Source organism: Dermacentor albipictus, chromosome 10 (genome assembly GCF_038994185.2).
Source record: "Dermacentor albipictus isolate Rhodes 1998 colony chromosome 10, USDA_Dalb.pri_finalv2, whole genome shotgun sequence".
Classification (NCBI taxonomy): Eukaryota; Metazoa; Arthropoda; class Arachnida; order Ixodida; family Ixodidae; genus Dermacentor; species Dermacentor albipictus.
The window spans coordinates 32,034,405-32,047,412 of record NC_091830.1 but is presented as its reverse complement, the minus strand read 5'-3'; the positions used below and the strand labels follow the sequence as shown (position 1 = coordinate 32,047,412).

The following is a 13,008-nucleotide window of genomic DNA, read 5'->3' as shown; positions in this document are numbered from 1 at the left end:
CCACACGACTCTAGGTGCCGCCTGGATCTTCGCGCCGAGCAGGCCGCTGATGAAGAAACAGCCGCACAGGCGACACAGACGCCCGTGGAACCGAAAGCTTCGGGCAATCAGTGACGGCACGCTCTGGTCGCCGTGTCCCCGGTACACCTGGATGTCGTTGCGGGCTACCACTCCCTTCTTCCCTCTTAGGGACATCTTCAATGTGCCGACCTGTATTGGGAAGAACTGAAAGGTAGGGGAGTTGGCACCTGGTTCTTTCTCAATTCAAGCATTCAAGCAAGATAAGGTGGAAGCTTTGGCGAGTTGGTGATTCAATATCGACATGTTTGCACAGCGCAAAAGACGAGGACTGAAGGATGATTGGGTTCGTCCTTGAGTCCTCGTCTTTTGTGCTGTGCACATATGTCAATATTCAATAACGTTCTTTTTGATGTTTTACTTTCTTGATTGGACAGTTGTTTTTACATTTATGCTTTGCCATGATACTTTTTCGGTCTATGTGTGTATGTATGGGGGGCGGATGTGGTGGCGTGGAAGATCTGTATGTGCCCGTATTTAATTTTCCGTGTATACCTTCCGAAACATACTGTTGTACTTTCTTTCATTTCGCTTTCTTTTTTGCAGCGAAGCTGTTTATGCGGACCCTGTGCCGTCATTGTCGAACTTCGCTAAAGAGGGGTCACGTGGCCTAGCGGGAGAGGAAAAGAAGACATCAACAGAGCGAAAGGGGTTAGAGTAACCCTTTCCCGCCTGGGAGAATGCGTATGAATCTCATGCGCGAATTTTATGTGGTTATCGCACGGTGCATTTTCGGCGATCGAGCCAGATCGGCATCGACTTTAGCGACGATCGATTCCACCATGCCGCGAAAGAAACAAATGTTATGCTGCTGGTTTGCGGCCAACGAACAGTGCCCAGCGATTGAAACGCCATACTAGGAGCGCCTGGCTGCCGGCACTTCTTGCGCCGGCAAGAATTGCTGGCAGCCACGTCAATCCTAAAACCAATCCATCCAATCGCCGAAACTATTGCAGCACCCGCATCTCCACTGGTGAGCGTCTCACCTAATATACAGAGCTTCGGATTAGTGCTTCTGCGCATTGCATCCCAGATACAACTATGGAAAGATCACAAGTATCGCGTACTCCTGAGGAAGAAGCTGCTTGTCGCGAGCGGCTGCAGGAGATAACTCGTGAACGGGCTCGTCGTCGTAGTGCCAATCTCAATCTGCGCACCATAGATGCCTAATGCCAAATGCCAGAGATTCCGTAAAAAAAGCACTCCTAAAGCGTGCTCAGCACGCGAAGCACGCAAAAGTTAAAATGAGGTCAAATAATGGTAAAACAAAAGATATGTATACAATATTGGCTGCTTGCGAAGCTTGACTTGCATGGTGCAACGCTCGGGGTAACAAACACAGCTTCGCTGTTCGGCCAACTTCCCGGACTGGAAGGGGAGGTCAATTTTTTTTTTGTCAAGTGTAGTTTATGATGTCATATTTCCGCCAATTCGTATTTGCCCTTCTCTTCTACAAAGATGTAATGTCTTGAAGGTACAATGACGAAATATTAAAGTTATGTGGCTTACGCGAAACACAGGGATTCATTCTTTAGGTTACGCGAAAGTTGCATCCATGCAGGAAGGCTATAGCTCCATCGTTGCTAGAATGTCGCGCGGCATTTCCAGTGGTTCGCCTTAAAAGATACATTTGGCTTTCGCCATTGCTAAAGTATAAGCGCCCTTAGAATTCCTATTATTTCTTTGTTAGTTTCTCTGATTTTCTTTTCTTCAAGAGGGGAAGTGCGGAACGTGTTACAACTTTTTATGGCATTGGTACTTTTACGTTTCAGTTGCGGAAGAAGCTTGCATCTGTGCGAAAATAAATGTCCTGTCCAAACGTTAATGCACAGCTAGCTTCCCGAATGGGTGACGTCATGGGACTTTGTACTCATGCTCAATCTAACAAGCTACTGCAGTTAGCAATGGCCATTACACATTTATTAGGAGACTAAAAGTTACTTCTGAACCCCTAGTTTGCGTGCATTGCGCCGTTTTGAGGTGAGACGAACAAGGTAAACCGCGAAGGGATTCATTTTGTTGCTACAACCCCGTGAAGTCTACACACATTGAAGTTTGCTAGACCACATGTGTAATGAAGGGGTTTGAATTGCCATGTAAATATAACAAGAGAATGGAAGTGGGCTAAAACAAAACTTGCCGCAAGTTGGAGCCTCACTCATCTTCAGCATGAAGCGAGCGTGTATCTACCACCAAACTATCCCGGCGACCACCCAATCAACCGCTGTATTTTGGTCCTCCTATGATTTGCATATTTCAATTAAAACGAACATTTTACTGCTTGCAAGCATTCCTTGACTTCAATGTCTGCTGGCTTCGTGTGTTATTGGCTCAAGTCGCCACTTCTCGCGTATATATTCCGTTGCGTTTTCTTCTCGTAGGAAGCACGTACTCTGTACACTGCACAGCACACTGAGAATTCGTTAGAATGGCCGACCTCCCTTTCATCGCAGCCTCCCCTTGTTAAGAATTGGTAGCGACCGTCGCGCGTTTCCAGCTGCAACCAGGGTTGGGGGCCCGGCGACGCACGAAGAGGGAGCCGGCGAACGGACGAGGGGGCGCCCCGCTGGGCTGGTGTCCCGACCGGCGCCTCGACCCGCAACCTGATCCGTGGCCCGCGTTTTCGGCGGACCGCCTGCTGGGCGCAAATGGCCGGCGCTTCCGAGAAGGACCAAGGCGTCAGTGCGGCCAACGGACAACTTGGATTTTGTATTTTCTTTTCTCTACTTTTCTAGTCACTGCGATGTCTTTTGTAAAATAAACGTTCAGTCTTGAAGCGAACCCCGACGAGTGAGAATCGTTCCTTCGAGGCTCCTGCGTGCGCGGCCGCTGTATACGCCGCCGCCCGAAAGAGTCTCACGCAGCAGACAGCAGTTTTTGTAGTCGCACTCGCGAAGTGACCTCCACAGAGCGTTGGTCGTAGCCCTTTAATTATTCTACAAATTTCTGGTGCCGAAACCCGGGAGTGCTACATCTGGAATAACTTCGCCTGCATCATGGAGCGACTACAAAGGAAGCAAGCGGCCCTGCGACAAGCCATCGACACTACCATCGCAGCGGCCAGCACCTTACTTCAAGCGACAGAAGCATCAACCGGTGAGCTTGAAGAACATTTGGACATCCTTCTTGAACAAGCTGAAGAGCTTAAAGCAGTCAACGATGCTATAGAAAAGAAAGTGGACCTACAGGAGCTCGACACCGTATTAGCAGAGTGCGCTGCGTACAGCTTGAGAATTTGCAACATGAAAACAAGGATAAAAAGGGCACTGAGAGGTGGAGCCGCGAGCGAAACGAGGTCAAGCACACCATCAGAAACAGGAAATAACTCTGACCACGTCGCACAGTCAGGTTCCGTCCAGCATGCAGTTACGACGACTCTTCAGCTACCGTCGACAACGACAAGACTTCCGAAGCTAGAGATCGCCAAATTCGACGGAAACCTGCGCTCATGGCACAGATTCTGGAATCAGTTCGAGTCTACCATCCATAAGAATCCAGCTCTACATCCAATTGACAAGTTTCAGTACTTGACGAGCTATCTCACCGGCAAGGCAGCAGCCGCTATCGACGGGCTACCACTCAGTGACCGAAATTATGAAATTGCAGTGAAGACATTGGTCGAAAGATTCGGAAAGGACGACGTTATCATTGAAGAACATATGTCGAGGTTGCTCAACATCCGACCTGTCCATAACATCCTTGACACCGAGAGGCTGCGGACCCTTTATGATGAGATCCAGACGGGGGTTCGGAGTCTCGAGGCATTGGGTGTGGCGTCGAACACTTATGGAGTGCTTTTAATGACAGTCCTACGGAAGAACATCCCGAATGAGCTTTGTCTCGGTTACTGCAGACAGAAGACGACATCTGCAGTCACGCCAGGAGATGACCTTCAAAATTTCCTCAGTTACCTCAAGACCGAAGTAGAAAGTCGAGAGAGAGCCGAATGTGGAACCCGTCGACAGCTGAGCACCGACAGGCTGAGTCACCCGATCCGCAAGGATATTCCTGAAAAGAAGGCGTCCGCGTCGGTTTTAACTGCCGTCATGAAAGCTGAAACACAGTGCAAATTATGCGAAGCGAGCAGCCACTCAACCGCCGACTGTGAAGTTGATTTGACTGCGGATCAGAAGAGGAGAATTGTGCAGCGGGAAAGACTCTGCTTTAGGTGCGCCAAGGCAGGTCATCGAGCATACGAATGCCGCACCGCAAGATGGCTTAAATGTAAGAGATGTTCCGGCCGGCACGTTGCAGCCCTGTGTAACCTGAATCGACCACCAGCGACTGGAAAGTCGGAAGAGAAGACTGTACTCACTGAGACAATCGTACAGTCTTCGCTGCAAGTCGAAGGCACCAAGAAGAGAACCCGTGTCCTTCTGCAGACGGCTCAAGCGTGGGTTCAGGGTAGGGAGAAGCGAGCGATGGTCAGGCTGATGATTGACGGCGGAAGTCAGCGCACCTTTGTCAAGAAAGAGGTTTCACAGAAGATGGGACTGCGTGTGATGGGAGAGGAAACCCTGAAAATAATGACATTTGGAAACGACAAGCCGTCTTCAGGAATGAAGTGCCGCCGAGTGGAGTTGTGGCTGTGCAGTCGACACAGCGGGAAAAGGATCCGCGTTGAAGCGCTTGAGATCCCGCAAATCTGCTGCGACATCGTGCCAGCACCTGAAGCTTCCTCCGTCAACTACCTCGAAGAGCAAGGCCTCGAACTCGCCGACAGTACGCAAGATGGAGCAGAGATAGGGCTGCTGCTGGGATCCGATTACTACTGGGAGGTCACAACCGGTGGTGTCAGGCGCCTGGACAGCGGTCTCGTAGCCGTGGAGACCATTTTTGGCTGGACCCTGCAGGGGACAATGCACACCACAGAATCAACAGCAACGTACGTGTCCACTGTGGGAGTGTTGCGCGTGGCTGTCATCGGCGAGGAAGACCAGGACGACACTGCTGCTCAGCTTAAATCGTTTTGGCAGCTCGAACACATTGGCATTGTCGACGAAGGAGAGGCCGACGTGGAAGACAACCAAGTTTTGCGGGAATTTCGGGAGAACGTATCCAGAAACAACTGCCGATATCAAGTTTCCCTTCCCTGGAAAGAGAATGCTGCCGATTTGGCAGACAACAAAGCCACGGCTTTCAGTAGGCTCAGGTCGTTGACAACAAAACTGATGGGCAACAATGACCTTATGCGCGATTATGACCAGGCGGTTCGGAACTACGTGCTTGCTGGACACGCAGAAGAGGTCATCGGACTGGGTGAGTCCCCAAGAGGGCCCGTTTATTACATGCCTCACCGCGGCGTGGCGCGTCCATGCAGTCAGACCACAAGATTAAGGGTCGTCTTCGATGCGTCATCTAAAGCGCCGGGAAAACTGTCTCTAAATGACGTCCTGTTCGCCGGGCCTAATCTGAACCCAAATCTGTCGGATATTTTAACTCGATTTCGAGTACACAATGTGGCGATCATGTCCGACATCGAGAAGGCATTCTTGCAGATTGAGCTTAAAAAGGATGACCGGGACGCCCTTCGTTTTTTCTGGTATGAAAGTACTCCAAAACAGGGACGAGCTCTCCCTCCAATCAGAGAGTACCGGATGACGAGGGTCCCGTTCGGCGCAACATCCAGTCCGTTCCTTCTCGCCGCGACACTAAAGCACCATCTAGAGTACACAAAGGATAGTTTTCCGGAGACAACAAGCATGCTAAGCAACGACGTGTATGTGGATGACTTGGTCACAGGTGCCGATACTCTAGAGGACGCGAGGCGCATATGCAAAGAGGCGGAACATATTCTTCAGATGGCAGGCATGAATTTGAGAAAATGGAGGTCCAATGACCGAAACCTTGCAGCAGAATGGTCAGAAGAGTCAGGAGACGAACACGGAATTTCAGCACACATCGTAACTAAGATCCTTGGCGTTGAGTGGAGACCGACTACCGATGAATTCACGTTTGAAATGAGTTCCCTGATTGACTTTCTAAAACAGCGTCAGGACACAAAAAGATTCCTTCTACAAGCGACGGCTCGCATATTTGACCCATTTGGATTCCTTGCGCCCATCACTATCACGACTAAGATTATGTTTCAGAGCCTATGGGAACGAGGGGCTCAATGGGATGACCCACTTCCATCAGACATTCTCGAAACGTGGAACAAGTGGTGTCAACAGCTCCCTGACTTAAGAAATGTTTCCGTTCCTAGAAAATTGGGGCAGGACATAAAGAACCACAGCGCAGAGCCGGAATTACATGTGTTCTGCGACGCGAGTCCAAAGGCATACGGCGCCGTTGCCTATATTAAATCGAGGACGAATCAGGGAATGCAGATTGTTTTGCTGATGGCTAAATCAAGAGTGGCCCCACTCAAACGTTTGTCACTACCACGGCTGGAGCTCATGAGTGCTTTGATCGGCGCACGCCTGGCCCACTACTTGATTGAACGGCTAGGCATACCAACAATTCAGGTACACTGCTGGTCCGACTCTAGTGTCGCTTTGAGCTGGATTAAGAGCTCCGCGCTGAGGTGGAAACCATTTGTGAGCAACAGAGTACAGGAGATACAAGCACTGACTGATCCCGCTGTTTGGAAACATTGCCCGGGGAGAGAAAATCCAGCAGATCTGTTGACACGGGGCATGCTGCCCTCCGCTTTGGTTGTCAGTGAGAGCTGGTGGACGGGACCGAAGTGGCTAAAAGGTATTCAAACGTACGACGCGATGCCTTCACACGCCCCAGAAGCTGAATGTTGCGCCGAAGAGCTCCGAAAAGTTCACGTGCTGAACACCGTGACGCTCGTAGATGGAATGCCTCTCATGGATCTTGAACACAAGAGCTCAATGACACGGGTACTCCGTGTCACCGCATGGGTTATGCGCTTTCTTCATAACGCGCGGAACGCGTCAGAGAAGCGAAGGGGAAGCCTGTCAGCGGAAGAGTTAGCACAGGCCGAGAGTTACTGGCTGAAAGTATCACAAAGAGAAACCTTTGGGAAGGACATCCATTCTCTAATCTCTACCGGGACACTTAATCGTAAGTCCGCCATCGCGGGTCTGACTCCATTCATTGACAGCGACGGCCTATTGAGAGTTGGAGGCAGGCTACAGAATAGCGCGCATAAAGAAGAGACGCGGCACCCAGTCATTTTGTCCGCTGTGCATCCGTTTACACGCTTATTGGTGGCCTGGGAGCATAGGCGGATTTTACACGCTGGAGTAAGGGACACGCTGACTCAACTTCGCGAAAGATATTGGATCCTGCGAGCAAGACAGGCCGTGAAGAAAATCAGTCGTCGTTGTGTTCCGTGTCAAAGGCAAAGCAGCCGCTCCGCAGATGAGCCGTTTGCACCGCTCCCATATGACCGTATCCGCGAATCAGAGCCATTTGAAATTACTGGAGTGGACTTCGCAGGGCCGATATTTTATACCGAGCTTGGCAATTCCTACAAGGCCTATATAGCCCTGTTCACATGTGCCACCACGCGAGCTGTGCATTTGGAACTCGTCAGGGACTTGACAACACAATCTTTCCTTATGTCTTTCAAGAGGTTCGTGGCCCGGCGGGGAATGCCCAGGAAAATTTATTCAGACAACGCTCTAACGTTCAAGCGAGCGTCGAGAGACTTGGAAAAGCTATTCTACGCTATAAAGGGAGGCGAGATGCAGGCTTACTTGGGCGACAACCGCATCGCCTGGAAGTTCATCGTAGAAAGAGCACCGTGGTGGGGCGGTTTTTGGGAACGTATGGTGCGAACTGTTAAGACAGGGCTGCGAAAGGTCCTCGGAAGAAGCGCCTTACATTATGACAGCTTGACCACCGTCCTCACTCAGATCGAGGCGGTTGTGAACTCCCGCCCGCTCACGTGCCTGCACTCGGACGCGGGGGAGCTTCTGCCCCTAACGCCATCGCATTTCTTAATAGGGCGCCGAATGACAAGTTTGCCTAGCACTGGAGAAACGGTCTCCAGCGAATCTACGAAGGCTGCGCTCACAAGACGCTGGCAACACCGCATGACACTTGTCGATTCATTCTGGAAACGATGGAGGCAGGAATACCTACTAGAACTTCGCTCTGCTCATGTTACCGCTCAGCGAAAAGAGAGAAGCATAAGGGAAGGGGACATTGTCCTACTCGGGGAGGAGAAGGTCCCTCGACAGATGTGGAAGCTGTGCCGGGTTGTCGAGACGTTTCCTGGAAGGGACGGCCGAGTTCGAGCATGCAAGATTTCTCTGCCGGACCGAAAGCTGCTGAGACGACCGGTCCAAGCCCTCTACCCGCTTGAACTAGGGGAGGAATGAGCCGACGCTCATTGCGGGGGAGGTTGTTAAGAATTGGTAGCGACCGTCGCGCGTTTCCAGCTGCAACCAGGGTTGGGGGCCCGGCGACGCACGAAGAGGGAGCCGGCGAACGGACGAGGGGGCGCCCCGCTGGGCTGGTGTCCCGACCGGCGCCTCGACCCGCAACCTGATCCGTGGCCCGCGTTTTCGGCGGACCGCCTGCTGGGCGCAAATGGCCGGCGCTTCCGAGAAGGACCAAGGCGTCAGTGCGGCCAACGGACAACTTGGATTTTGTATTTTCTTTTCTCTACTTTTCTAGTCACTGCGATGTCTTTTGTAAAATAAACGTTCAGTCTTGAAGCGAACCCCGACGAGTGAGAATCGTTCCTTCGAGGCTCCTGCGTGCGCGGCCGCTGTATACGCCGCCGCCCGAAAGAGTCTCACGCAGCAGACAGCAGTTTTTGTAGTCGCACTCGCGAAGTGACCTCCACAGAGCGTTGGTCGTAGCCCTTTAATTATTCTACACCCCTATTGAAAGGTTCCGTATGTCATGTCGATAATTCCGTAGGTTTCCGCACAGCTTTTACAGAATCAGTGTGGATTCCGTGTGAGTTCCATACCTCATACGGCGCGTCGAAGTTTGCACGTACTGCGCGATCATCACCGTTATATGAACAAAATGCACTGGGTGCTTAATGGCGTTGGCAAGCGTTTAAATACACAATTGTTTATCTTGCGCCTATTGCATTTTACATCCCTATGACATATGGACTGCTCTCATACATTTTTTTATGTTTAAGATTACTCACCGAGTCTCCTCTGCTCCAGGGTTAGCAGGCTTCACGTTTCCATTCAAATGAGTTGCTGTGAAAGTCAAACTTTTCAAGGTCAAGGTCATTTTAGGGCAATATACATTCGATGCTCCTCTTTATAGCCGTCCAAGAAGAACCAGGGCGCATCCTAATTTCTAAGCTCGCTTCGTAGAATCGCATCGCTTGCACTAAGAACCAATTCACCTGTAGCAACCCCGATCAACCACCGGCGCCAACCTCTTCAACGTCAGCGTCGCCCTTGAGAGTCACAGCCGGTCTTTATGTGCCTCGAACAACGCGAGATGACGTAAAAACAAAGGCACTTGAACAACAGAACAATCTTTTCGTTTTAGGAATTCAACCTAATCGGCTGCACTTCTGAGATAAACGGCAGGCTATTCTAATGTCCAAAAAAGCAAGCAATAAAGGGGATCATATGCAGTGTTCCACCACGAATACGAAATAGATTATTCAGTAATACCACGCGGAAGATAGGTCATGCCATAATGCCAGGTTCCTCAGTCAAACGTCTATAGTTTGCTTGGGGCGTGCTCGATCGATAAAAAATTGACCCCACCAGATCGTTTTGGAAATAGCCGGTGCCAAAGGGTAGTAGTTAAAGCCCATTACAAAAGCCTTCATTCGTCAGTCTTGTGTTTTACGCCCTACTACATAAAGGAAAGAAAAATGAAGATACACCTCCCACGCAAAGTATTCAATATAAAAAACCGTGGTCGAATGTCAAGCGCAAACGCTACCGACGAAAGCAGCATTCTTCGGCGACATTTGCGATTGCAGCTCTTTTCATCAATTCTGGAAGCTCTCGCACTGTGTAACTGTAACTAACCACTCTCCTCTGTAATACGTGTCGATACTGAAGGCAATTTAATGCAATTAGCATTCTTGTACTTGTCGCACTGTCGCGCATAAGCTAAAAAAAATTATGGGGTTTCGCGTGCCAAAACCCCTTTCTGATTATGAAGCACGCTGTAGTGGGGAACTCAAGAAATTTAGGCCCGCTGGGGTCCTTTAACGTGCACCTAAGTCTAAGTACCACGGGTGTTTTCGCATTTCGCCTCCACCGAAATGCGGCCGCCATGGCCGGGATTCGACCCTCGACCTCCGTGCTCAGCAGCCCACGTCATCATGAATAAAATTAATCCGCACTGCGGGGTTGCAGTCTATTGCAGTAAGTGTGGGGGTTTGCTCGATTTAGATCACATGCTTTAGCACTGCTTGGCGTTACCGGTGATGGTTCTCGAGGTAAACAGTGGTGGCAGCGGATGCTGCGCCGTGATGTGCTGGCGGACCAACTCAGGGCTGTCCAGAGGGCTCGTGTGATGGCAGAGGGGCTCGGCCTCTCTGTCCCGACGTGGGAGCGGCCCGCATCAGTCCCAGACTGATCCCTCAGGACCTAAATATTGTTGTTCATCCCATACCATAGCCATTTCAAACAGCAAGAGAAAAACAACAGTAAGGCCCCGAGCAAATAGCAACCGTCACAAACCGAACGTCCCTGTCGGCACGAAAGTTTCAACGGGCACCCGCGACGCCAGTCGCGTTGGTCACTGCCTCGCCTGCCCTTCTCGGGTGAGCGACGCTGACCTTTGCGCTGGGGTCCACTCCTCTTTGATTGACCCGGGTCGACCGGACCACCATCCACTGCAGCTCCAGGAGTTGAACATTGTCCGCCGGCGCCTCCTCATTTGGAGCATCACTTCTGTGTCGCTTCGAAGGTATGGCTGGCTCCTCAGTGGCCGTCTCATCCGATGTATCTGGCTCCGCGTCCATCTCCACGTTAAAAGTGTCACACGCATGGTCCGTTTCTTCGGATGCAGGCAGTGTCCTGTCTTCTTCGTTAATTCTTCTTTCTCTCTGCTTTCTCCCTGCTGTGGCATCCTATGTCGACGCGTATGGCGTTGCCAGCTTTTTCGCGACATTTGCCACCTTTTCAACCGGCATTTCCAAGGACACTGTCAGTTTCTCCGTTACCTCCTCTTCCATCAATTCGAGACCTTCGTCGTCAGGTTACGTGCTGCCAGTAACTCTTTCATATGTACGCACGCAATCATGTGCTTCATGGCCGAATAACCGGCACTCAGAACACCTTGCACTCTGTAGTTTCTTCTAATGGCTTCTTTGCGTTGACATCGAAGGCAAATTGAAGCTCTCCCGGGAATGACGGCCAGCACTGAGCCACCAAATATCTTGGACAAATGGGGCAGAGCGTACGGTGTTAAGTTCTCTCTGAGTGTCAGCCGAACAATACGCGTGGTAGACTCGGCTTGCTCGAAGCCCCTCACCTTCCAATCCTCTTGTCGTAGTTCTTTCACTTTGCCATAGTGGTCGAAAGCCATCTTCACTGCTTCCCTGGTGACGTGGAATGGAACCCAGTGCGCTTTGAGTGTGATATCTTGCTGCACTGGATCAATAACGGCGTAAAAGCGCACGTTTACTTCCAGGCCACCCGCTTTAACCAGCATTACCTTCACCTCTGGACTTCGTAGCTTGATGAGCCACACATGCATCATTTCGAAGGGCCCAATACCTTTCACGTCTTTCAGTACACCGAGTTCTTGCAAGCGAGTCACGGAAATCTTCGAGGCGGTATGGTCTCCCGGCAACGTCACAGTGTAATAAAAACACTCCTTCATAGTTTCGCCTGATGGCAAAGTCGGTAGTACATACCAATAGCCCGGTGGGGCGACAGAAGACCTGTTACCACGGCCAGACGCGGCCTCTGAAACCGCTCTTGCAGAGCTCGACATCTTGCGTCCGAAAGGGTCCGTGTCCAGAGGCAGAGTTGACCACACCACGCCGAACATTTCTCTAAGCGTACATTTTGGCTGTATCAACAGTAAGAATCTGTTTGAGTTGATGTTGGCATTTGCATATTAAGAGCGAAGATGCGCTTGCACTCCACCGCGTCAAGTGCCGCATCTCTAGAAGAGCAAAAGTGTTGTTACCATCGACAGGTACATCGTGGAGGACTGGAACATCGACTTTGCTGTACGATTTTCATATTAAATAAGAAACCCACAAATATACAACGGTGACTGGGGATACTGTTAGGGCTGTCAGTGCCGATTTCGACAGTTGCCTCTCGCTCTTTACCCTTTTGATCGCGCAGATGATTCGTGTGCTCAATGCAAAATAGCTACATATACATTCGTAAATGAGTGCTCATTCTGACAGCATACTGGCTTCTCACGGCAGCGCTGTACCAGAATAATGAGACCCGAGCGAGACAGCTTTTCACGCAACTTTGTGGAACCCAAAACTTTTTCGCCTCACAAAAGCTTATGCAATATTTCTGAGAAATTAACTAATGTGCCAGTGTAACGGCACATGTAAGTCCACGGGTCTGTGTGCCACATCTTACCAAATAAAACAAAACGGATACGCAGCCATTCCCGCAGATGGTATGATTTTGATCAGGGGGCCGATCTTGAGGAGGCCGGTAGGGCGTTGCTGATGCCTCGTTGTCACGGCAGAATTATAAGAATTGACCACGTCGACTTTAATAGCGGTGTCGGTGCTGTCAGCATTGCCGGCTTCAGAGAAGCACGATTGTATACCGCGCAAGTGAAAAGTGAAGTGTACACCACCGATGCGAAACTGACATACAATTTTAAAGCGTCGCGACGGAAACCGCTTCTGTCGCGGCGTCAGAAGTTATGTCGTTGCTACAGAAAGTGGCACATTTCTAACGCTGCGACAGAAAATGTGTTGCCCCGACAGATAGTTCCTGTTGCGACGTCAGAATTGCTGGTGCGATAGAAAGTTGTTGCGACTTCATAAACTCTTGTTGTTGCGACGGAACGTTTCTGTTGCGTCTTCAC

The 13,008-nt window shown here is 50.6% G+C and overlaps 2 protein-coding genes across 2 annotated transcripts in view; both read left to right on the top strand.

Annotated features, from left to right (window-relative positions):
- LOC135912244 (5'-3' exonuclease PLD3-like) overlaps nucleotides 1–2,376 on the top strand; it is a 34,159-nt gene extending 31,783 nt beyond the window's left edge. The window contains exons 9-10 of the mRNA XM_065444622.2: nucleotides 15–232; nucleotides 625–2,376. Of these exons, the coding sequence (XP_065300694.2) occupies nucleotides 15–229 (215 nt within the window). The 3' untranslated portion in view covers nucleotides 230–232; nucleotides 625–2,376. The remainder of the gene's footprint in view (nucleotides 1–14; nucleotides 233–624) is intronic.
- A 698-nt stretch (nucleotides 2,377–3,074) lies between these two features.
- Nucleotides 3,075–6,774, top strand: LOC135909715 (uncharacterized). Its single transcript, XM_070526525.1, has 2 exons — nucleotides 3,075–5,337; nucleotides 6,743–6,774. The coding sequence occupies exons 1-2, from the start codon at nucleotides 3,075–3,077 to the stop codon at nucleotides 6,772–6,774; spliced, it is 2,295 nt and encodes a 764-aa protein (XP_070382626.1).
- The last annotated feature ends 6,234 nt before the right edge of the window (nucleotides 6,775–13,008 follow it).